Source organism: Takifugu rubripes, chromosome 19 (assembly GCF_901000725.2).
Source record: "Takifugu rubripes chromosome 19, fTakRub1.2, whole genome shotgun sequence".
Taxonomy (NCBI): Eukaryota; Metazoa; Chordata; class Actinopteri; order Tetraodontiformes; family Tetraodontidae; genus Takifugu; species Takifugu rubripes.
In genome coordinates, this window is record NC_042303.1 from 9,677,061 (window position 1) to 9,701,703 (window position 24,643).

At 41.9% G+C, this 24,643-nt stretch overlaps 1 protein-coding gene across 3 annotated transcripts; it reads right to left on the bottom strand.

Annotated features, from left to right (window-relative positions):
* Window positions 1-3,061: 3,061 nt before the first annotated feature.
* Window positions 3,062-24,558, bottom strand: kcnb1 (potassium voltage-gated channel, Shab-related subfamily, member 1). 3 transcript variants are annotated; one of them, XM_029826203.1, is made up of 4 exons: window positions 24,168-24,558; window positions 23,384-23,467; window positions 21,777-22,426; window positions 3,062-9,883 (listed from the first exon to the last, which is right to left on the bottom strand). In XM_029826203.1, the coding sequence occupies exons 3-4, from the start codon at window positions 22,383-22,385 to the stop codon at window positions 7,973-7,975; spliced, it is 2,520 nt and encodes an 839-aa protein (XP_029682063.1). In that variant the 5' UTR covers window positions 22,386-22,426; window positions 23,384-23,467; window positions 24,168-24,558; the 3' UTR covers window positions 3,062-7,972. The 3 variants fall into 3 exon arrangements, with proteins under 3 accessions (XP_029682063.1, XP_003973408.1, XP_029682062.1); XM_003973359.2 differs by lacking the exon at window positions 23,384-23,467; XM_029826202.1 differs by lacking the exon at window positions 23,384-23,467 and having other exon boundaries at window positions 24,138-24,558.
* Between the last annotated feature and the right edge of the window lie 85 nt (window positions 24,559-24,643).

The following is a 24,643-nucleotide window of genomic DNA, read 5'->3' on the forward strand; positions in this document are numbered from 1 at the left end:
TCGGGAGATCCACTCTTGTGCTTTGACAGCCTGATTTTCTGTCAGCGGAGCTTTTAAAATGATGCATTCATGGCTGAAAAGGCTCCATCCTATTATGGTATCTTATTAAAGGCATGAAATGGTTTTAAATGTGTCTGTGTGTGTGTGTGTGTGTGTGTGTGTGTGTCTGTGTGTGTGTCTGTGTTTGGGAGGGTTGCAGCTCCGCCCATGTGCTCCTCTTCTCCCCTCGGCTTTCACAGTAGAAGGTTACCGGGGATCTTTTTTAGTTGTTCTTTTTGCATGAATGACCGTGACTTCAAAGACGCGCTGAGACACACACGGGACTGGAAGCTGCTCCCAAACTAGTTCTTTTACAAATGTTTTTTTTTTCCTCCTTCAGATTGAACCACATTGGTCCAAAACATTATAGAAATGAGCGTGTCTATATGTTCGAGTTTAAAGGTGTCTGAGGTGACTCTGATACTTAATTCTGTTTTAAACAAAAGTCACCTGTTTTGGTTTTTTCTTTCCAGTCCAGAATTGTTTCTCCATCTTTTTGTCATGAATGCATCATGTGGGTCTTCACTACAGTGGTCTGTTCCTTTGGGAGGTACAGGACCTTCAGGGGGACCAGAATCGGGCTTTTGCTTCCCACTTCTGACTGGACTCAAACACACGGTCTGAGCTCAGAGAGGAAAGAACAGGCCATAAACAGCTATTTCCATTCAAGCAGCAATGTCCCTGACCCTGTTGAAGAGAGTTCTGGGTCCTTGGGGATCCGGAGGAGCCGTTCTGCTGCTCTGAGTTGTGTCGCAGTTTGTTTGTTCCTCACCGATCTCTGTCAGTCAGGCTGTCAGGAGACGGGCTGAAGGTCTGACTGGTCCTGCCACTGTGACCAGGTCTGTCTGTCCACCCTGGACTGTTGCCATGACTACAAGGCCACCTGTCTGGGCGCGTTTATAAAGCACGTTCAATGTGTATCTGAAATGATGCTTCAGTAAAACTCTTGATAAGAAACACAGCAAATAAGGGATTTTAAATCAATTATGCAGTTTCCTTAATGTAGGTGTATCAGTTTTAACAGCCTGTTGTCACAATCGGGTCATCTGTCCAGCTGTAGGTGTGCACATCTCTGAGCATTCAGCTTCCAATGAAACCAGTTTAGAGTTCTCAGCACATAAGAAACAATCTGGAGGTTTTTTCCCACCGTGGTCTGTTTGTTTTTTCTCCGCCGTGTCCTGTGTTGAGGGAGTGGACAGATTGGTCTGGCTGTGTGGGGCCACAGTCCACAGGCCAAGCAGGACCGGCCTGCGGGAGCCTCTCGACGGGGGCCAAACCCATCCCCCATCTGAAGGACCAAGATGCCTGTGCTGAGTACTGGTCCCAGCACGGCCGCTTTCACAACTTCCTTAGTGAGACTCTTCTTGTGTTTAATTCAGGCATTTTTGTGGACGGCCAAACTATACTGCAACAGTCTCAGAGGACAGAATAACCAGAAAAGCCCTGAATCCCGAGTCCAAAAGGAACATCCAATTCACAGCATGAAATTAGTCTTGCTTATAATGTTGAGGCACGCGTTCTGCAACATATGCTCCCCTGTAATGTTCTCACCATGAATGATCCCCTGCACTCAGTACCCCAGGTGACTATGGCAACAGCAGGAAGAAAAAAGATCCCTGACAGCAGTGACGCAAAAGGGTAACAAGTGCAGAAGATGTGAAATCACACACTTTGCACCCTTGTGCTGGATCTAAGTTTGGTGCGTGTGTGTGTGTGTCTATGTGTCTGTATGTCTGTGCGTGTGTGTCTGTGTGTTTGTGTGTATAAAACAAACAGGTATTGTGTCCAGGTTCAGTTGGCCTCTCTGTCCAAAGGACGTGAGCAGAGAACAGGTGGACACACCCTGCGGATGCAGAGCCTGAGGGTCAGCCATGCCACCGCCTGCTCCGGCTGCCAGACCTGCCAGTTGACTGGGAGGAGACCGAGGAGGACACGTAAGAATAGAGGGAACGGAAAAGAACTTATCTCACATCTCACTGCAGCCTTAGAGAGAACATATGAGGATATGCTCCACTCTCTCTCCTCTCTCACTGGTGATGTAACGCGAGCCGGAATCTTTGCAGAAACAGCCGAGGAGCTGAACCGCGTTCTAAAGTTTCCACTTATAGTTCCATCTGCCCACGTAGAGCTCGGCTGTCACTCAGGATGTTCTACTATGTCTTTCTTGCAGCCAGTACCTGATTGAAATAATCAGTAAAATGCCTTTTATCTGTTTTATGCCCTCATAAAATCAATATAAACCCTCTTTTAATGTTATGTTGGCGTTTTTCTGCCCATTAAAGAATGTCAGCTGTAGATTACAGGCAACATTTACATCAGGCTTCATCCCAGGCTGCTCGCATCTAATCTGCAAGTGACCGTTTAGCCGCTAGATGGCGATATCGCTCATCTGTCGGGTCAAATCTTGTGACCAAATCAATTTCTTTATCTGTCCTTGATGCAGAAAAGACTCTCTGAGGAGGCAGGCAGTGGGAAACCCTCAATGCAAGGGAATGTGGAGGCGTGCAGGGAGGCTGGAGGCCTGCTCCTGCCCGACAGCCCACAGCTTTCTCTTCATCTGACATCCTTTTATTTCTGCTATCCACCCTCTTGCCCATATTTATTCAGATATGTGCTTAAAAAGAAATCTGCCAGTACAAATGCTAGTGCTCAAACGCGCTCTCTCAGCAATAATGGTTACTTGTGCTTTTGAGGTGATGTTATTACCCACTTTATTTCTAGAAATTCACAGTGGATTTCTTTTTTTTTTTTTTTGAAGTCATGAAAGTCACCTGATCCTCTGAGATTTTTGGACAGGAAAAGGACCAAGATGAAAAAGGAGTGAAAAGGTTCATATGTGATGAGCACAGACGCATGCATGTTCATCACGGGTTCTAACCGACTTCATTTTAAGCTTCTTTTCTAAAAAAAACAACCCAAAAAAACCCAAGTAGATCAAACCAACATTGTAACCTTTATTGAATGGCTGCTTTCTGTTCCTTCCATACTTCAAATAAAAGCCAATAGATTCCAACACCAAATGTAAAGTGATCTGATTTATTTCATGTTGAGTCATTCAAGGGAAATGCTGATTTTCTTAAGAAATACAAACATTTGGGGACATGAAGACGCTTTTTTTTTTATGCGTTTTTTTTTGTATTTGTTTTTTAACATGACAAGTACTGGCTCTGTGTGAATCACAACCAGTCACAACGCCTAAGTTACAACATGCACCGAACAATAGAGCGTTTGTACAGAAACGACAGCATAGAAAGTCGACAGGTAAAAATACCTTCTTTTTTTTTTACAAAACAGACATCCTCTGGACCTACAAACAACATTGTATAAGAGCTGGCTAAGGTCATTCAAATATCTTGTTTTTTCTAAATTCCCTGGAAACAGTGTAATATACAAAGACTGATGGCTTAGGCAAGGTTGGGGTCCATTCAACGTAGAGCTCCAAATGTAGAAAAAATAGAGTTTCAAACTTCTACTTGATTATAATTTGTCTCGTGCTCTTATCCTTCTTTGTTTGATAATATTAATATTGTGTGTTTTCTCCACCAAGGCGCCCGCAGGCTGCCCTACTGTCCAGTGTTTGACTCGGTACGCGTGGAGCTGGGATACTTGCGTTCCTTAAAAGTCCATTATTGGGTCTAAATAAATCAAAAGAATCTCTTGACATGTGCTATAAAAAGTAAATGTTTTTAGGCCTCAAGTAAATGTTAACTGTACAGAGGGAAGCCAGGAACTGTGCTTTTCGTTTTAGTTTATTCCAGTAAACGGAAACCTAAACAAGTGTGTGTGGGGTTTCTTTTTCTCCAAATAGTACTGATTTAGGCCTCTACTTTCATGTGGCACAGCTCAGATCGAAGAGCGAACGTAGGAGTATTTGGTATGACCCAAGTGTTTCCTTTAATAGTTTAATTTCCTGCAGGAGCTTTGAGTCGTTGTCATTGGATTCTTCGACTTGAGATTCATTTTGATTAATTTATTGAACACCCTGAAGTTAGAAGACCGTTGGTTGTACTGTTAAAACACACTCACACCCCCCACCAACAGTGCAGCACCTGATATCAGTATAATGGCTGAGCTGTCCACAACGTGTAAGCATTTTTGAGCAGTTTTTAGCTCCTTTCCCTCATGCTGAAAGTTGACAATACCCTGCTTGTGGGTGGTCTCACTGTACCCTTGTGCTAGCGCTTAAAAATACCTAACCTTAACCCTAACCCCCCCCCCTACACTTCGAACTTTGACCTGCGACATCTCAATGGACATAAAGTCAGTTCAGTTCTGATTTGGTTTCACTGGGTTCTCACTAAAAATAAGAGCGTCTTTTTTTTTTTTTTAAGTCAGAGCCTTTTGAGTCAGAAGCCAATTAGAGTTGAAAGGAGAAATAAAAAAGAGAATTTTAAAAAGTCAATGAACTGGCCGTGATATCTCTGCAGACAGTATCACAGTCATGGTAGTAATCAAAATATCACTGGAACAATCTTGTCTCTTTGTAAAGGTGCAATTTGTAGGATGCAGCCATAAGTGAGCATGATTGGACATCATTTAAAGATGTGTGAGCAATTTTAGCGAGATAGCAGCTAATGTTAGCTAGTTTGGGACCACCCAGAGTTTCAGCGAGAACATTGCAGTAGCAAGATCCAAAAGCTAAACGCTGGATGACCGAACCAACATAAAAAAAACAAGGATAACAAGAGTGCACAATCAATACTGGCCAGTTTCAGGAGCGGCGTGCATGTTTTCTCAGTCTGATATTTTGCCGTATTTCAGACTGTAGGGTGGTTTAGGTAGATTACAGGGATGAATTTGACCAGGAGGTCAGTCAGTACTCGTTTGAGAAAAGACACAACTGCAGCAACAGCTCCTCAATCAGCTCCAACATTTGATATGAGCTATTTCTCAAGTTTAGCTGGTGAACTGGTTAATTTATTTGTTATTTTTCAACCTCAGCAGAGGCAGAGTAACGGCATAAGAAAGTCTTTAATCCCTCCACAGAGAGGATGAAGCTGTAGGAGGCAGTTAGTCAATGTCAGAAGCAGACACTTCATTACAGGTCAGCTATTGATGTTATTGACTAAATGACTCCTGCCAATTCCAACTGCAGATTGAAGTGAATCATAAAATGGTCTAGGGAAGACTGTAATTGCAGTTGATTCCCACAAAACGCCGGCTTTTAAAAGTCACCAGGAGCACATAATATTTTACGATAATAAGCCAGATAAAGGGAGACAGCCGCTCTGTTAACAGCGTAAAGCCACAAAGGAAGTGGAGCTTTAACTGACCTGGTTTCTTATTCTGATTTATCTTTTAAAACAACTCGACACTGAAAATTCTAAGAAAGGAAGCCAACATAAATCTCACCATCCCATAGTGTGGCCAGTTAAAGGCAGACTGGAGTTTTGTAATTGATGCTTAAATTGGAGCTGTATTTTACAAACTGCACCTTCAAGAGCTCATTTCATGCTTCCACATCTGTGTAATATTTCTCCTCTTCTTCTGTAGTTCTGCCAGATGCCTGCTTGTGGAATATTGATTGTCATCTTTGTGGAGATAAAATTCAGTGAAAATGGTCCCTGACTATGATGCTGTAGAAACAACGACCCATGTGACAGAAGCTTGTGGTACTTTGTGTCAGGTTGTGGGCTCAATGCCCAATATAAGTGTTAAAAGAAATAATAACAATAAAAATGTATACTAATCATAGTATCAATCTTTTTTTTTAAATTAGAGTGAAATTTGATCACAACCTAAAAAACAACATTGTGAAACGATAATTTACAGCAGGGTATTTGGAGCATACACTGGCCTTAACTTTCCATTAAATGACATAATATGCAATAGTTATTCATTATGAAAGCGTTCTCTTGTTCTGGCTGTTATGTAAGCAAACCAGCAGCTATTTTAAAATAGTATCATCACTGCCATCTGGAAAATGTTTCCTGCAATTACTTGACTCACTAATAAATTCATGTTAGCATTTCTTCGCCGATGATACCGGTGTATAATGGAGCGTGTGCATTATTTTACGGTGAACAATTATTCTTCACTAAAATGTTTTACTTTTGCATAAAGCAGTTATGTCACGTTATGGCACCCAAGCAATATTTATTTCAAACCTTTTCTTCACTGACTAAACATCTGTTGAATTGTTTCATTTTCTCAAGTGAGCGGTGCGACTGTCTCGGTGTTATCGTTCTAATCAGATGTGCGAAGAGAATATTAGGGCAACAAAAGCAGGATATCCCTGTCATGCATGGGAAACGGATCATTCTTCTCCATTAGCCCGCCGCCACACTTTCCTGATGTTGCTGGCGTTGCAGCATTCACACACACATGCAGACACACGCGGGCGTGCGTTGCCTCTCGCGGTCATTGAAATTCCTTTCACACCTCTGCTCCTCTCACTACAGTGGAACAGTAGCATGAAATGGCCTGACACTGTCATTAAAAGAGGAAATGAAATCAGTTTGCGATTAGACTGTCACACCACAGCGCTAATCGTCTATGTTCAACCGTGCGCTTCAGCAGAACGGGCTGCCAAACAACTATGTTGATGATGGGCTGCTTTATTTACATCTGTTATCAGTAACGGCAGAAGGTTTTAAAGAGTTTGGTCCCTTTTATTAAAGAGATAGTTTAGCTGGCAGTGGGGTTCTTCATTGATCTCGTTAGCAGAGAGACGGCTGTGTTCCTGTTTCGCTCCCTTTAGTCTGTGTGAAGTGCACTTGTAGGATTTTGTTCCAGCAGATGTTGGGTATCGGCGTTTTTTTAGGGATCACTACACAAAAATGTAAAACACTGCTGTTACCGAGTGTGTTTACACATGATGAGGAGCGTGACTGTGCATACCTGATGCCGCGCAGGTACACATTTGTGTCCTGTTGGTAATTGTAGATTCTGAACTTACACACGACCAGGCGCTTTCAACCCAATTAGACTAAACAATGCATCTACTCACACTGTGTTCGGTAGATGCAGTTTTTTCCCAGTAATAACTGGTGGTAGATTTTATACCAATGATATAATCATCAAAGAAAATTGAGAAACATCAAGAAAAGTTTAAAGAAAAATCTGAACGAAAATGAAATGCATAAATGTGGTGTCTCTAACAATTTTGGCTACTGTTGAGTTGGTCTGATCAGTCATTTGAAATAAAATGTAGGTGCTAAGACAATATTCACTGGTCAACCTCTGAAAACGCCTTCCATTCTCGCCGAGACCTCCTGGTCAGGGTCAGGTCATGGTAAAAATAGACAACGTGCTGCAATGGAACCCCGTCTGATACGTCCGATACCTCCAGTCTTTGTGCCAATGACACTTATACAAGATTAGCCTCAACGAACATGATTATGACACAGTAGACGAGCAATTAACATAGTTCTATAAGGAACTTTCATCTATATAAAAATAAATGAGATATGACAATCTCAAGATCAGCTGTCAACATTTTCACTCATCCATTGACTCACATGCATACACGTATGCAGATATCCGCACCCCCTACAAATGTGAATGACTAAGGCCAGTTTTGGGAATGGAGGGCACAAGTAAGTAGCTTATAGGCTTCTAGGTCATTTTCTGTATCTCCAAAACTACAAAATCATTTGGGATTCGGTGGTGGGACATTGAACCGCTGGGATTTGTATTGGATGGGGTACATTGGTAAGAACCATATCTTGTCAACTCTTGTCAACTATCTTGTTTCCTCAGATATCTCTAAATAACCTGGGAGACCTTGTCCGTGTGTGGTTGTGTGTAATACTGGTCATAGGAATGAGCTGAAAGACGACATTCTCCAGTTTAGAAGATTCATGACTCATGTTCACCCTGAGCTTAATACCTAACGGCATGCTCAGTGAATCTGTCGCTAGAAATGTTTCCTTCCCTTTGTCTCATGTGGAGTTGAAAGTTTGATTCCATCATCCAGCTTTGTCTTTTCTGCTCAAAGGTTTTTGTCTAAAGTATTTTGACGTCCCTTCTCAAACTTTGGTCTACGCGCTGACTCGGGACCTACGTGATTCTCATGAGCTACCCCACGGATTCCTTCCATGGAGAACAGACAGTTTTGGCCCAACATTTTTTGGGCTGCTTCTAAATGGTTGGCGCCTTTCTGGTAACTGATGTTGATGCTGCATTTTGGGCTCGATCCCGCCAAGAGATGCTCAGAGGGACTGGTGTCAGAGACATCGCGGTGGTGCTCGTCATCGTCCGTGTCGGCATCAATGTATTTGCTGATGGAGGAGTCATGGAAGGTGAAGACAGATGGAGTCAGGGCAATACACTCTGGGGACTTTGGTGGGGTCCTGCTACTGGCAGTGGTGTAGACAGAAACCTCAGGGCTTAACAGGGAGTGATCTGAAAGGACGGAACTGTCGGAGAGAGGGGATGGGCCTGATTCCCCCACACTACGACAGATTCCCTTTGGGATAAGGTTTTTCGAGGAGTTCCCAGAAAAGAAGAATTTCCTTGCAGTCTCTGAATATGAGGGCTTTGTGACAGTCACAGGGGCCTGCATGGGATCACGCTCTCTGGGATTTTGCTGAGTTATTTTTGAACTGCTGCATTGGGATAACGCTGAAATGTGGGAAAACCTGCGGCTTTCCTGAAGGTCAACTGGACTGTGGGTAAAACGTGGATTCTCTTGGAAATCTGTGGCGCAACTGATGTAACTGTCAATACTCGACAAGCTTTTCATGTCACTCACTCCTTCTCTAGTTCCCAACACAGCAGGCCGGTGATCTGCGATGGCCCCCAGTTCGATCTCATCCCTCTGTTTTCCAACTCTGGAGGACCTGTCTTTAGCGTTGAGATTTGGCTGGGACTGTGTCTTTGCCATCTGACTGTACATCTCCTCCAGTTTCTGAACATTCAGCCTCTGCGGACTTGCAGCTCGAGCCTTGCTGGGAGAGCCTAACTCCTGGACATTAAAGGATCGATTTGAGCTCGTCTCTGATGCTGCCCTCTTAGGGGTCCACTTCCAACGGTTTGGAGACAGATGGTTGTCATGAGGTCTGTCACTCTTATCCACCACGACGTCCATTAGTTCTGCACTACGTGCAAAAGCCTCTTTTAAGTTCATGGACACAATGCTACCATTTCTCTTTGCTCTTTCTAGAGCCTCCCTTCTTTTAAGTGCCTTCTCTTGCCTCTTCTGCTCCTTGTAGAATTCAGAGAAGTTATTTACGATAATTGGAATAGGTAGTGCAATCACGAGTACACCAGCAATGCAGCACAAACCCCCAACTATCTTTCCCAGTAGAGTTTTTGGGTAGATATCTCCATAGCCTACTGTGGTCATAGTAATAGTAGCCCACCAGAAAGAAGCAGGAATGCTTTTAAACTTTGTATCCTCTTCATCTTTTTCAGCAAAGAAAACCAAACTTGAGAAAATCATGATGCCCATGGCCAGGAACAGAATGAGAAGTCCTAGTTCATTGTAACTTCTCCTAAGAGTGAAGCCCAGGGACTGGAGACCAGTAGAGTGGCGAGCCAGCTTCAGAATACGCAGGATACGCATGATCCGAAAGATCTGAACCACTCGACGGACATTCTGGAATTGCAGCACACTCTTGTTGGATTCTGTCAGAAAGATGGTGACATAGTATGGCAGAATAGCCAACAGGTCAATGACGTTTAGAGGACCCTTGAAGAACTTCCACTTATTAGGAGAGGACAGGAAGCGAAGTAGGTACTCCATAGTAAACCAGGCGATACACACAGCCTCCACATGAGCCAGTTGTGGGTTGTCTGAGGACTGTCCAAATTCATCTGTATCCTGCAGCTCCGGAAGGGTGTTGAGAGACAAGGCGATGGTTGACAACACAATGAAGAGGATGGAGATTATGGCTAATATCTGAAAGACAAATAAATAAGTGCACCATGAGAAAAACAGGTCAAATTAAATTGATACTCTTAAAATCATTCAAACTTTCTTCATCTATTTGACAATAGCACCCTTTAAACATCAGTGTAATAGAAGTGTATTGCTTTTGATTTTAAACATTCTAAATCACAAAGGCTTGATGTAATTGACTGAGAGCTGCAAGATCAACTTGGACCACTTACTTAATCAGCATGATCATCTTAATAGTGGCATAATCATGAGTATGACTGAGGTTTTGAAGTGTTGAAGCAGTACATTTAAACAAAAAACATCTGACATGGATGGTTTATTACAGTTACAAGGAAAGTAAAGAAAATTATTTGTTATATGTTTGTACTTTTGACTTTGTGAGGACTTTCACTGACAAAATGCATTCACTAGCCCCCTACCCTAACCCTATCACAACTAAATTCTTAACCCTAGCTCTAATGTTTGCCTATTTTTGGATTTAAAAGGACTAAATTTCACAGGCCCAAAATAACATACAGTATATGTAACAACGCAACTCTTTGATTTAAAAAAAGTGTTATTTAAAATAGTATAAATATGAAATAATGTGTTCAACGTGGTCCACTTGATCTTTGGTATAACCCAATAATTATAAATATTTTTTTCCGGGTTTTTATGGTTTAAACTAAAGACAATGACAACATTAACCTTAAAAAGTTTAGAAAATGTGGGAGGACCAGCCAAAATGTCACCATTTTCAGTAGAATTTTATGCCCAGCTTAATTGAGCTTTGCTCAAAAGTCGATTTTGGTGTTTGGAATTTGGTCCCTGTCCTAGTTAACACACAACAGAGAAAATCAAACAGTTGATGGGAATATGTCCTCAACACTAGGCGCAATATGCATCTTTTCAGCAAGTTAATATGGTGAGTCTTTCCAGTTCATCTATTGAGTTACATAATAAACAACTAGAGTCAGGCACCAGACCAGCCTGACCAGGAAGATGGACTGGCACGCAGCTTCTCCTAGTATGTAATGTAGATGTTACTTATCATAAGATGCACACTATCCCTATTATCTGGATGTCTTAGTTGGACAAAGAGGACTCCGATATTAGACGGTGTAACACGTTTACATGCACTTCCGTTGTCCAGTTATGGTCGGATTAAGGGAATAATTTGTTGTTTTTTTCCCAATGTCTTATATCATTGCGAGTGAAATGTCTATTGTCTTCCTCACAATGTAGAATGTACAAGAACAAACATACACACACTAGACTGCACCACAGCACTGGTTGGAAGCTCTTCTCATCTAGAATTCATAATATAATTAAGGCAAACAAGTCTTTGCTTTGAAGTATTTTGTTTGATGTGAATATGCGACCAACACCTTCATGCTACAGTGAAAAATACTGTTATCAAGCTCATCAAACTGATTACAGTACAGGTGAAGGTACTGAAAATTGCATCAGATACAAGGAAAATCTGAAAATAGTTTTACTTGACCAAAGTTTGACAAAACAATTTATAGCGGAATAGGACAAGATCTGTATTTCTAACAAGGGGTCTTTTCGTGCGTTTAAATATAGTTTTCTAAGTAGAAATCATTTTGCCAACACAATCACAAAGCTTTGTGATCCAGAATAAACTAAAGAGTGGCAGCAGAAATAGGCCATCAGTGGTGGTTGCTAGGTGGTGATAGACAGGAAGAGATGTGACAACAGCCCAACAATTTGGATGTCCATTCCCTAGAGCACAAGGGGTGGTTAAAGCTACAACCTTATCTATGACCAATCAGAGCGGGAGTGCACTGTTGCCATAGCGTCATGGCAGACATGAATAATGACCCCGTGTGTTTGTTTTCTTCCCTCTGTGCTCTTCTCCTCCTGCCCTGGAGGAAATTTATTTGAATCAAACACTTGAAGAGGTAAGAGGTGATGGGACCAGAGACAGATGACCATGCTAACAAGGGAAGCACAAAGCTGATCAGATGCTACAGAAGCTTTGATCTACCTGGGGATGGGAATATACATCAGACTGGCATTATCTATGTGTGTCCTCGGTTTTGAAGTAAACCTGACGGTGAGGAAGTTTGGAAATATGTTACACCTTTGCTATCACACAATGGTCCAAAAAAAATGAAGATTCTACACAGGAGGCCTAAAAGAGATGATGAAGATAGCTATAAATAGATAGAAGAATAGAGAACATGTGTGATAGTTGAAGAGATGGAGAGAGCAGATTGACAGGAAATCCCACTGTGACTAAACACAGCCCCACACGTTAGCTCGTGTCTCATGACACATTGTCACTTGGCTCAGCCAAGACAATAGTCCACAATTCCCATTTTATGGGATAAGGTGACACCTATCCTCACTAGCTTCTTTGAAAAGACATCGGCAACACCACTGATGTGAACCAACCCCTAAAAAAGACCCACACAGGATATCACCGTGTTCTTCTATAGGAGGAATTAACCTTTTAAGTCTGCATATAATGACAACATGCATTATCTTTATAAAGTATATAAACCAATCCAAACACACACAGGACTGATGGGGAGGAAGTACTCAATTATTTACAACTGGGTATCTTCCTGCTGGAGTACATTTTACTTCCTCACAAGCTTTTAGATTCGATATTGTGGTTTAAAGCTGAGATGCATTTTTGTGTAATGCTACATTGGCTTTTTCCACTTTATCGGGCAAATCCATCCATCCATCCATCTACCCCAGCACTTGTGTGAGAGAAACATTTACAGGAGCATCTGCTACTACAAACATGTAATTTACTAAACAACAGACTATTTTACAGTAATTTAATGTGTCACGATTTTTAGGATTAAAACAGAAAAGGGATGCACTGATGGGTGGATGATGAGTCAGTAATTCTTCAAAGAAAAGAAATCGTAATATTACTATTTAATATATTATTTTCAGAATTTTTAATAGGGTTGCAAAACCAGTTATGAGTCAAGACTGCTGCGGGCAGCTCAACCATATGAAGCATCAGCTAGGAGGTTAGCAAGGGAGAAAGGGCCAGATCTGATGTTGGAGAGAGAAAGAATGGCAAAAACATTATTATCAAATGTAAAATGGGGGTAGATATGACACAATCTAACCCTTTTGAAATTTCTCATACAGCAAAACAACCCACAGCTACTGAAACGGCGCCCCCATCAACAGGCCCTGTGTGGCATCATTACATTCTGTTGCCCAGAACGATGTTCCATCATTGGGGAAGATTACTGGAAAGACATTGTTTTTACAAGGTATCATTGTCAGAAATGATTCTCCTGATTACAGATCTATCATCTAAAGATTGTGGGGATTTTCTGTGTGCCGATTGCATCTTCTCTCTGTGCCTGTGTGGGTTCTCTCCAGGTACTTCTGCCTCCTCCCACAGACATGCATTTGGGGGCTAGATAAAAGGGTGACTATAAACTGACTTTAGGAAGAGTGGTTTGTCTTTTGTATCTTGGCATAATTGATGCATCTCAAACAGGGTAAATCACCTTCGAGTGGAGGCTTTTGGTGAAAAGTGATCAAATAAAAAGCAGCACTGTGGGTAGATGTAGAGTCAGAGCAGATATTTAAAACATAATTTCAACAGCAATCACTAAAGGACATGGGATTATTCTGGGTTAGGGTCAGTGTGAGCACAGTTTTTAGTGATTAGATCTAAGCCCAAGTGATGTTTTAACCGATCTATGAATCTTTTATGAAATGTTCACGAAGAGAGACACTTATTGAGGGAACTGGAAAATGAAAACATGTCTTTGGCTTTCATGGAAAACTCATCCTATAGACAAGCTTTGAGCCATAAGACCTTAACCAGCTTCTGTTTGTCATAATAGTTGGTTTTGCAACTGTTCTTCAACTACTTGTCAGTTTGATTAGATTTCTAAATGACTATATGGCCCACCTGACCGCAGCAGATCTCTTGGACATGTCAATGTGCTGTTTCAGCTAATCCGAACAGCCTCAGCTCGCCACCATCCATCATCCCAGTTTACCAAGTAATCAAATCTAACTCTTCCTCCAACACTAATGTCCCATTTTTTGTGTACTTGCTCTCCCATCGAGCCAAAAGTTACATCTTTAGCCACTGGGGTAGCATGCTACAGCTGCACAGCTTCATCTGCCAGCCACTGTCGCCATGACAACCCCTTTGAAGCTTGACAGGAGGTGGCTACGTGGACCCACTTGTGAAAAGCAAGTCTGACAGTTTACTTTTCTCTCTCCTTTCTTTCAGTCTTTTGGCCACTATGGTGTTATACCTAATTTAAAGTCCAGCTTTAAACGATTGTTGCGATGACATAAATGGGTTTGTGTCTGGTTCCATTGCTTTAAGTACAGGAGCTGCACATTGGTCTTTAGCTTTGTTTGGATCACCCTGCTAACCGCTGCTAAAGCACCACCCTTGATGATCAGGTTAGAGGACTTGAGATGGGCCGAGGTGGATGTTGAAGCAGGATTTTACATGATGGATGGATGGATGGATGGATGGATGGATGGATGGATGGATGGATGGATGGATGGATAGATAGATAGATAGATAGATAGATAGATAGATAGATAGATAGATAGATAGATAGATAGATAGATAGATGCCAGCGGTTCATGATTTGAGCGTTAAACAATGTGAAATAATTCACACGCTGATTCTGAACGTAGACTTTCTCTGCCTCTTTGCCTGCAAAAGAGATGGGGTTTCCATGGAGACGGGAGGAGACTGTGTCTTCCACATTTCCCTCAGCATGATAGCTTGAAAATCTCTCTCTTTCACACACACACACACACTCACACGCACTGGCAGTGGCTCAGCTGTAGTTCCCCCACCCTACGTTGTATCAACTTGTAATTTAACAGCACAGAAATATCTTCATTAAGATTTTCACAAATATTAGAGGATGCATGTGCAGTAATGGCAACTTACATCTCAAGCAAGTGTTCTAAGACACCAAGTTGAAAAGTCTGAAACAAACCATTTCATGGGGCAAATGGACCAATGTCCCATTCAATAACCGTGTTTGTAGGTTGGAAATCTTTGCCTGGACCACCCATCTCCTGAATGAATCCCACCTCATCTCCTCTCCCTCTCAATTATTCATGCATTACAGATGAAGAAGAAAATCCAGACTCAGCATCTATATTTAAACTCTGGCTGGTCCACGGTGGCTGTATAAATAGACACAGTATAGAGTCTAGTCTGGCAGTCCAAAGGAAGCTGTTTTCTTCACAAAGTTTGTCCGCAGTGATTGTGAAGATGAGCAGATGAAACGTCTAAATTTGGACTTCAATAATATCAGACCACCTACAGATGTGCTGGTTTTGACTCTGTCAGAAACCCAAGCCTAATCTTGAACAGATGGTAAATGCACAACTGCAGGAATAATAATAAATATTCAAAGTATAGTAAACAGTTCAGAAAGAGGGACACCAATATTGCTGAATTGTACCGTCATTTAGTAAATAAACCTTATGACAGATGAAGATGACATCACAGAAAGAAGCATTGACTTGGAAAAAAAAATAGCACACACACTTCATCAAAAATGATCACAAACTAGAAAAGAGCAAATCTAAACATCATTGAAGTGACAGTTGCCATGGTGATGGTGACAGTGAACTTTTGAACATTTTAGTGGTGGCATTAAACATTAAAATGGTCTGAATGGAAAGTAAATATGCAAATGTGACAAACACTAACAGCATCCAGAAGCCTGTGCATGTAATTTAGCATATAGATGACCTGATGTGAACATTATTTGGGGTTATTTACATGATGACGGTAAATAGAAAGAAAAATACATTATGAAAAAAAAAGTGGACATGTATGAGGTGTGCACTTCAGTACGTATTAGCATTGCTGTATTTAATTGCATTTGCACCAGGCTGAAAACTGAAAATGCTCCTGCGGGCATCACTGTAGAAAGCTTCTTACAGCAGCAGTCAAGTGCTCTCCACACTCTCACACTCACTCGTGGACCTGATGGTTTATCCTTCGCTTCTCCTTGGCCTCACTCTCTGTTTCAGGGTTTTGCACTTGCCTCAAAGTCATTCATGTAACCCGTCCACACAGGCGGCACCGTGGTGAGGACCTGCCTGTTGGGGAGCGATGCTGAAACAAATGCAGCAGCCCCTGAGAAGTGACAGTGATTTATTTACCCTGTTGCTATGTGCCCGTACACAGATGTTAAGATGTTGCACTGTGTGCATCCAGGTGTGTGTGTGTGTGTGTGTGTGTGTGTGTGTGTGTGTGATATCACAGTAATGTACAGTGCCGGGCCGAATCAGTAATTGTCTCGGAAAAGTGATAAAAACTGTGTTTTTGTCTAAATGCTGCTGGACTAGTTGTGAATAAAAGTCCGGTTTTATTTATTGATTTTAGAGAGACAATGATGCAACATGCCTGTGCAAAACAGCCGATGGATTTCCGGACAGAATCCTGTCCAGGTTTTTGCCTCATCTGCAAACTCTGCTGCAACACTGATGCAAACACCTACAGCTGCTCTTCCTCAACTTCATCTGTAAGGTTTTATTTAATGGTGGACAAGAGTTTGTTACTAGTCCTCTCCAGGCTCTGTTCTGCTGCTTTACACCCAATCTGATATTCATTGTATAATTAATCTATTTTGTATCGCTGATAGGAAAAAATAATACACTTTAATTATATATACTGGTATACAAAAAAATTAAACACTTTTCACTAAATATTGACCTTTTGAGTATCTGTTTCTGAATCACATGGGCTGAGAGCCAAACTGTTCAGGCTGCAGAAAAGTGTTCTGAAAGTAGACCCACATTATGTTGTCAAAACAGTCATTATTATCTACTGTTTAATAGGCAACAACAACTTTAGGTGAGTTATTACCACTATTAGCACCTTTCTTTGATCCCTCCGTAAATCAGAACATCAAAGCATGATAATTATTGCCTGAAATAATCCTCATCTTTTTGTAGACAAATTAAACTCCACGTGCAACTATAATGTGTTTCAAAACAGGTGTAATTGATGTTTGCTTTATTAAAGAAATACATCTGAAGGTGCTATTTTAGGAGTCTGCTGCGAATTGATGTGAAAAATAGGAGTGTTGACCTATGGTGGCACATCTCATCCATCAATTGACTCCATGACGACGGAATTTTTGTAATAACTTTGCAGGAAAATAAACACAAAAAAATGAATGTAAACTCACGGATGCATGCAAAACAGGCTTTAGTTTTCTGTCTCAAAAATACTGAATATTTGATGGTATCTTTAACAATACATGTGTTCCTCCGCCAAACAGGAAGCCATTTGCGTGCCAGAGCTACTTCACCCAATAAACAATTATCTGTGTGACAACTTGGGAGGGGAAGTCATTTAGAGGCTCTTTGCGTTTGATGATGAACTTTCATTCTCATATTAACCAGACCAGAAACATAATAACGAGATGCTTTTTGAGCTTTTAGCCTCGGGGATTGTGAGCGATTGTTCCTCTGATGAGCCTTGTTCTTTACAATTTAATCAATATTTAATTTGATTATCCAATATCCACTGGAAGATGCTTTACAGTTCTTTACGCTTTTGCAGTGTGTCATGATGATGGTGCAATTATAATGTTGTTTGGTGAAAACACTTTTCTAAGCATCTAAGAACCATAAAAACAAAATGAACCTTTAGCATCTGCTATGATTTCCTCCATGTCTTCCTCTTTGCCCAAATAATCTGAATACAGGAGATTTTTCACAACAAATCATAAATTTGGTTAGTAAATGTGTCATAGGCAGCATTAGCGATGGTGTTGAACAAAATAGTAAAACTGTAATTGTCTAAAGGCGTCTGCACACTGTTCTGCAGGATGGAGACAGGTAGCGTCTGAGACCCCGCGATGACACCAGGAATCCTCAGCTAACCTCTACAAAATGCATGAAATGACTTGTAAAATGCCCACCAACACGCCTCAACCACTCGAGGACCAGACCCCTGCACATTAATAGTGAATGAGCATTTAAATATGTAAGACAAGGTTAAGACGGCAACTAAAAAGTGCAAAACTTTCCTCCCAAAAAAAATCAATCAGTTAGATAAACAATGAGAAGTGCGCTTGTCATGTGAGGCACTTTGACCTGGTCTTTATGGACCGCTTCAAGAGTCACAGCAGTAACGGTTCAATAATGTCCTGTGAATTATTGTAAAATATATTTAAATGCCTCCTAGGTCATCGGTGAGAGCTCAAAATCAATAATGAGAACTCCCATCCATTTGTAATAATGTAAATCTCTCTGTAGCTGACAATGAATGAAAGACTGGAGGTCACATGTTGTCTTCTGACACCAGTGTCTGGACAGTTAACGTCCCGATGCCTCGTCCCACTTGAAATCTGCAAAGCCAGAACCGCTCAGAGTCGCTGCAGCTGACAAGGACATATTGTGACAGGCGGAAAGAGCAGCAGACTCCAGAGCGATCACATAGTCTCTGAGTGCAGCGGAACATGATCCCAGCTTATTTCATACGATACACCTGAACCACCTTTTGAATTGAATCAACGATTTTATTCTCATATCGTAGTTTGTATTTTATGTTGTACCGTGTGTAGCATGTCAATCCCAATGATGCCTTCTAGTCATTTTCTAGCAAGCATATTTTGTAGGCACCATTCTTTCCCATTGTAATCTTGAGTAGAGGTACTTTGTGGGCATTTTTAAAACCAATGACATAATGGGTTTAATATAAATGTCCTGAGAGTCCTGAACTGATTCATTATAGAAAAAGTGCATTTATTGTCAATTTGAGAGCATATTATCTGAAAATAACAGTACGACAAGATCGAGGGAGAAGACCAGTACTGAGGTAGATACTATATGTGTTGTTGCACCACGGGACTCTGTCAAAGTTCCCCATTATTCCCATACTGATGCTTGGCCGGAGCTGTAAACTAGTCTAATGTCACAGACTAAAAAAAATTACCCTGTTTCGAACGCTGCAAGATTATAGACGTGCATTTGTTAAATCTGGGCTCATAACTTCTCATATATCATCATCATTATGACTGATTTTAAGGAATTCAAATGATTGATTCTAGATTCTGATTGATTCTGTTGTTTGCTGCCAGTCTTGGGTTGAAAACCTGCGTAGGAGTGTATCCAGTGGTTTTGGGGCCTGATGCTTGCCCGATATCTGATGCACTGATATCTGATTTTACACTAATACTGCAGGTTGTTTCTGCTGTTTGTAGACATTATGGTGTATTTTCTGGTCTTGGGACCATCTCTGAAATGTTTACATGTGAATCTTCATTTTAAATACTGAATGCATGGTAATGGTTCAGTGTGTTATATCTGACATGGCCCATATTTGTTTCTTCTGTAGTAGTTGCGGACAAAAGCTTAATGCTTGGCCACAGTTGCACAAGAAATGATGAATGTGTCCAACAAATCCAGTTGCTCTTTAACTGTGATTATTATGTCAGCTTTTAATACAATTCATTCTTATCATCAAAAAGTTTGGTCTATCAGCAATTATTAATAGAAGCATGATGATGGGAAGAGAGATGACATTACTGAAGTGTGTGTGTCCCTCAGCACTGATTTAACCAGCATGCTAATCCCACAGAGGCTATAATCACATTTTATATTGAGTGATTGACAGACAGTGTTTTGGCTAAAAAAAAAAAAAAAAAGTAAACTGAGATGCAAGCATCAATATTGCTGCGAGAGTCCCTGAGAATAATAAATGTGACATTTTCCTGACATTTACGCTGGGGTATAGTGGAGGAGTCCAAACAATGAGCTGGTAGAGAAGAAGAGACAAGCCAGTGTGAAGAAAGAATGACAGGATGGAGGACATGATACCAGGATGAAACACTGCAACTGTCCCTGGACATTACTATCGCTTCCTGGCGCTGTGATCTGCTCCTTATGCATGAAAATACAGGAACCAATCAGAGCAGCAATCACACACTCATACACACAAACTTGTATTACTGCCTTTGTCAGACTCCGAGTAACCTCACTGCACAAACAACCCTATGAAATTGTGAGGACCACACAAAATGTCCTCACTCTGCCATTGAAATGCATGTGCCAATCCTCACTACTTGGTATGTACAAGGACACACACTCTCATACACACTAAAAATAGACCAAGTTTTAGTGTTGATAAATTATTCTTTTGTTGCTAGGTAACCATTTGTTTTGTGCTCATCTGCGCCACTCTCTTTGTGTGCTGTCGGGCTGTTACACATTCATCTCCATCACTGACCCAGAATACAGGAACCCGGCTGAGTTTGCCTGCGGTTGAAGCCGGACTGGCTAACGACCCCTCAGTGCAATAGAGCTCATTTCAAAATAACAGAAACAATACACAATTTGCAGTTTTAGTAGTGTGTTCTGTGGTTTCAGAAAGCCCATTTGAGCCAATCAGGAATGAATGAATGTCTCACTTTCTGAAGGCTGTATCATCTGTTATGCCACCTTCAAAGATTGTGAAAAAATATATAAATAAAACAAACCAAATCAGCACGTAGCACTCCATTCACTTATCAACTGGTGGTGTTTGCTTTAGGAAAGGCTCAACATAAGTGCTTCTCTGTCAATAGTTGGGACACATCTTGTCTCAGCACTTTAATTCCAGAATCGTTAATTTTGATGAATGCGCATATCACGGTGAAATGGAGACGGTATCTAATGCTCAACTCAGAGTGGTCATCTCCTTTTTGTTGGCTACATCACTTCCTTATCACTAACACGATCGGCATTGATTTCCGACCACTTGGGTGCCCATGCGGACTCGCAGCACTCATCTCAGTCTGTTTGCGGGGAGCTGATGGTTTTAACGCATCATCGCCACAGTAAAAGCATTGTCCAGCGCAGACTGCTGCCTGCTGTTAACTGACTGCGCTACCTTTGAACCTGCAATGGACAGGCCTTCTGTGCAGCCAAGCCTGGGATTCTGCCATCAAAACCTGATCACGTGTAGCAATGCTAAGTTTTCCAAGCTACAGATGCTACATGGTGCTAAAAATTAACATAATATAAAATAAACTGTTACAGGGGTAAAATTTCAATTTTGTACAGAAAGCAAGGGCAACTTAGTGACATTCAAATGATTTATTGATGCATAACAATTAAATGTGGGTCAGAAAAAAAAAGTGTGTAAAAAAAAAAGCTTTGCATTCAAATATCTGTTTCTGCTGAAAGAGTGGCAACAATGGCACTGCCAATGATAGAGATGATGCACTTGGTCATATTTTAAAGCCCATGCCAGTTTCAGAAGTGGCTCCCGTGTCATCCCACACTGTTAAATCAACATTAACATGCTGTTTCTGAAATGTACTTTCACTATATCCCGACGTCAGGAAATTCAACACGTACTTTATGTAAACCTGCAAGTAAACACCAACTAAAATCAACATAAACAGCATGTTCTAACTAGTGCAACAAAAACTATAGGAGTCAGAGAAAGCTATCCTAGCAAGTATAACTTAACAGAAGTGTTTTCTTCAGAATATTTTTGACATGACGGCAGTTGCTAAATGGAGAGCAGAGCAATGCTGCCCACATGGAGCGGAATTCCTTTTTTAGCTTACTCAAACAAGGAAGAATAATTGGAAATGAGGCGAGTCTTGAGGTTACTCACCATACGAGCAGAGGGGCGAGATCATCCACCACATAACTAGAGAAATTCTACCATTGTCATCTTCTCTGGAGAACTGCCGGTGGTGTATTGTCTCAGCAACTGTGTCACCAAATTTATTCTTATTTGCAGAATACTGGCTACTCTCAGAAATCACCAATTAGAGACGGGAAGAATGAACTCAGGTCGCAACCTAATCGATCATTTATGGGAAGAGGCTCAACCCTCAGCCAATCAGGTCACGATGGGTATTGTAAGACGCACGCTCACGCCCTTCCATCCACTAACACTTACCTTTGCTGCTACCGATGAGTTGGGTTTCTCCAGCAGGTACCAGAGCTTCTTTCGTTTTTCAGTGCAGCAAGTGTTGTCAAATTCATCCGCCTCTCTGTCTTTCAAATTGTCAGCCTCCCTTTTGAGTTCCTCGTTCATTTGCTCCTTTTTCTGGTGGTACCTCGCCTGGCAGCACGACTCCAGGTAGATCTCATCAATACCCCAGTAATCGAGTTCCTGGCTGAAGGACAGGGCGCACATTTCCTCCATCATGTGCAGTTTGCCGGTGCGGTAGAAGTTCAGAATCGACGTGAACGCCCCTGGGTGTCGATCAAAAAAGTATTCGTTCTCCTCAAGGTTGTAATCATCACAGACTTCCATTAGCGTTTCGTGAGTGTTGCAATCCCTCAGCTTTCCCAGGCGCGTCCGTGGGAGCCTGTCTAACGTTCGCCACAAGACCTCATGCGGGAGACCCCCGACATTCAGCCTGACCCTGCGGAAACATGACTTGCTACGGATGATGTCCACCGGCTCGGGCGGCAGCGAGGACGTCGAGCGCGAGCCCGGTTTGTTCAACTCTGTCAGGGATTTCTCCATGATGATTTTGGGTTTGGGGATAGAGGCAAACATTTGGGCTTATAAGGTGAACTTCTTCCAGGTTTCTGTCATAACTGTGTCAAAAGGAAACAAACAAAATAGAGCAATGTGATTAGTAAATGCTATTAGACAGCCTCCTAGTGTCGTAGTCTAAACTCATTTAAATCTCTTTAAAGTGGATTCAGATGAACCCTTTTAACCCAGAAAGATTTAATTATAAACATTTCATCCATGACGCACTTAAGATTATTATTATTATTTGTAATTATATTTACGCAAGATAAGCCTTTAAATGAAGATTGTTCAGGGTCCTGGGGCGCAGAGTGTGGTCAATAAAGGGTAATGGAGAGAGACAAAGGGGATTAGGATAAAGGTAATTGTCACAATTTCCAGAATCATAACTCACTGTTTTGTAGCCTATTTTCTCAGGTTAAAAATATTCTTTAGCAATCGGCTGTGAGTGAGCTGAAGAACGCTGACGTATTCATGCACGACAGCAGAAATAGCCAAAGCTACTGGGCCCAGCTAGAAACCCAGTATGAGAGACCCAAAACCATTCATCAGAACCAGAGGGACGGGGGGCAGACAAATTGAAAGATTATCTCCAGGTTTTTATTTTTTAGTTGCTGTAAACAAATCATCCTGTTTAAAGTCCTCTCAAGTAAGGTGTGAATCAACATATCCTCAGACAAGTGGTCACGGGATGACTCATATGGAGCAGCACACATGTCAGCAGCGTGTGGAAGCTAACATTTCTACTTGGACTCTGACAAAATGCTAGATTGTTTAGTCTCCCAACACTGGTGCGTGAGCTGCTTCTGCCCATTTGACTGTATGATGGTGACTTTATTTTGCAAAAGTCAGCCTCGCTGTTTTTTTAAACGACCATGATTGCTGCCATCTTACCCCCAACCTGACGAGCTGAAAACAAAGCTGCTCTTTTTTTTCCCGCCCCTTGTTGTTATGTAATTTTTAAAAAACCTCTTACTGTTGGCAATTTGAACAGTCGGAGGTGCTCCCAAACAACAAACCTGAAAAAATTAGAATAAGAAGCTTTTTGTTGCTGTTGTTTGCCTGGATGGTGCTGCTGTACTTTGTCTGGTTGCCCATGGATCCTGCAGAGTTGTGGGTGGGTAGGTGGGTGGGTGGGGATGCAGGACATCATGGTGAGGATGTGGATGAAGATTCTGGTAAAAACTGAATGCACTGGGAGCACAGTCTGAAATGCATCTCATTTAGCTATTTATTTATTGGTGCGCCCTCGGGCCTGCAGATGCGACCATAAATCACCGTCACACAAAGTTTCTCACACTCCGCAAAACACAATTACGCGTGTGCCTTGTGCCATTACATCACGGGCGCATCGGGAGGATGCGTGCGTGAAAGAAAATGAAGATGTGATATTGTTTGTTTCCGCTGCTGGACCCACTGGAGCCTGTAACAGGCAGCGGGGAAGCAGGAAAATCTGTCAATTTGAGGGAGTCTCCACCCTTCCCGTTTTTATTCAAGTCAATAATTCAATGTGAAATTGCGCAGCTGCCGTAAAAGACGATTTTGTTTAGGCGTTTTAGTGTGCGTGAGGATGAAAGTGTGATGAGATAAGTGTGTTGTGTTTAATTGTCTACATCTGGTAACTGCGATATTGGCAGTGCAACTGCCCCATCACTTCTGTCTTTTTCAAAGGCTCCATATTGGTGCAGTTTCAATGCAGAGTGTGTGTCAGTGATCCACGCAACAATCTAGAGATCGCGGCGCTTCTAACGTGGACGCGGAGCTTTAAAATACCGTAGTTTGTCGTCGCCATCCTGAACGTACCGATCTGTGAACGATCAATCCGCCGCCGCTGGAGATGATGCGCCGCTGTAGGTTTACTATTGCCACGGTCTAACCCAGTCCATTTCCCCCTCCTCTGGCTCCGACATGGCAGAGGGGTCCTCGGCGCGAGCTAGTGCCTGTCCACCGTTTTGCTGCTCCGCATATCACACCGCTGCTCCGCCACGAGATCAACAAGTACGCAGAGATCCCATTCGGATAGAATACCTGTGTTTCCCAGTCAGCTGTGTGAGGAGGCGCTGCATCCCTCTGTAGGTGTATCCATGGCAGCTCTGCGCCCCCTTTTCCACAGCCCGTTAACCCTTTCTGCGCCAGCCACCAGGATCTGTGCTCATAAGCTGAAGTCAGGAGCAGACTTTACTGCAACCCCGGACCAACGATGGCTGTAGGAGTTTTAAAATTAAATTTGGATTTTGCAAGATCTCTCCCCTTTAAATCCATGTCCCGCGTAGGTTCAC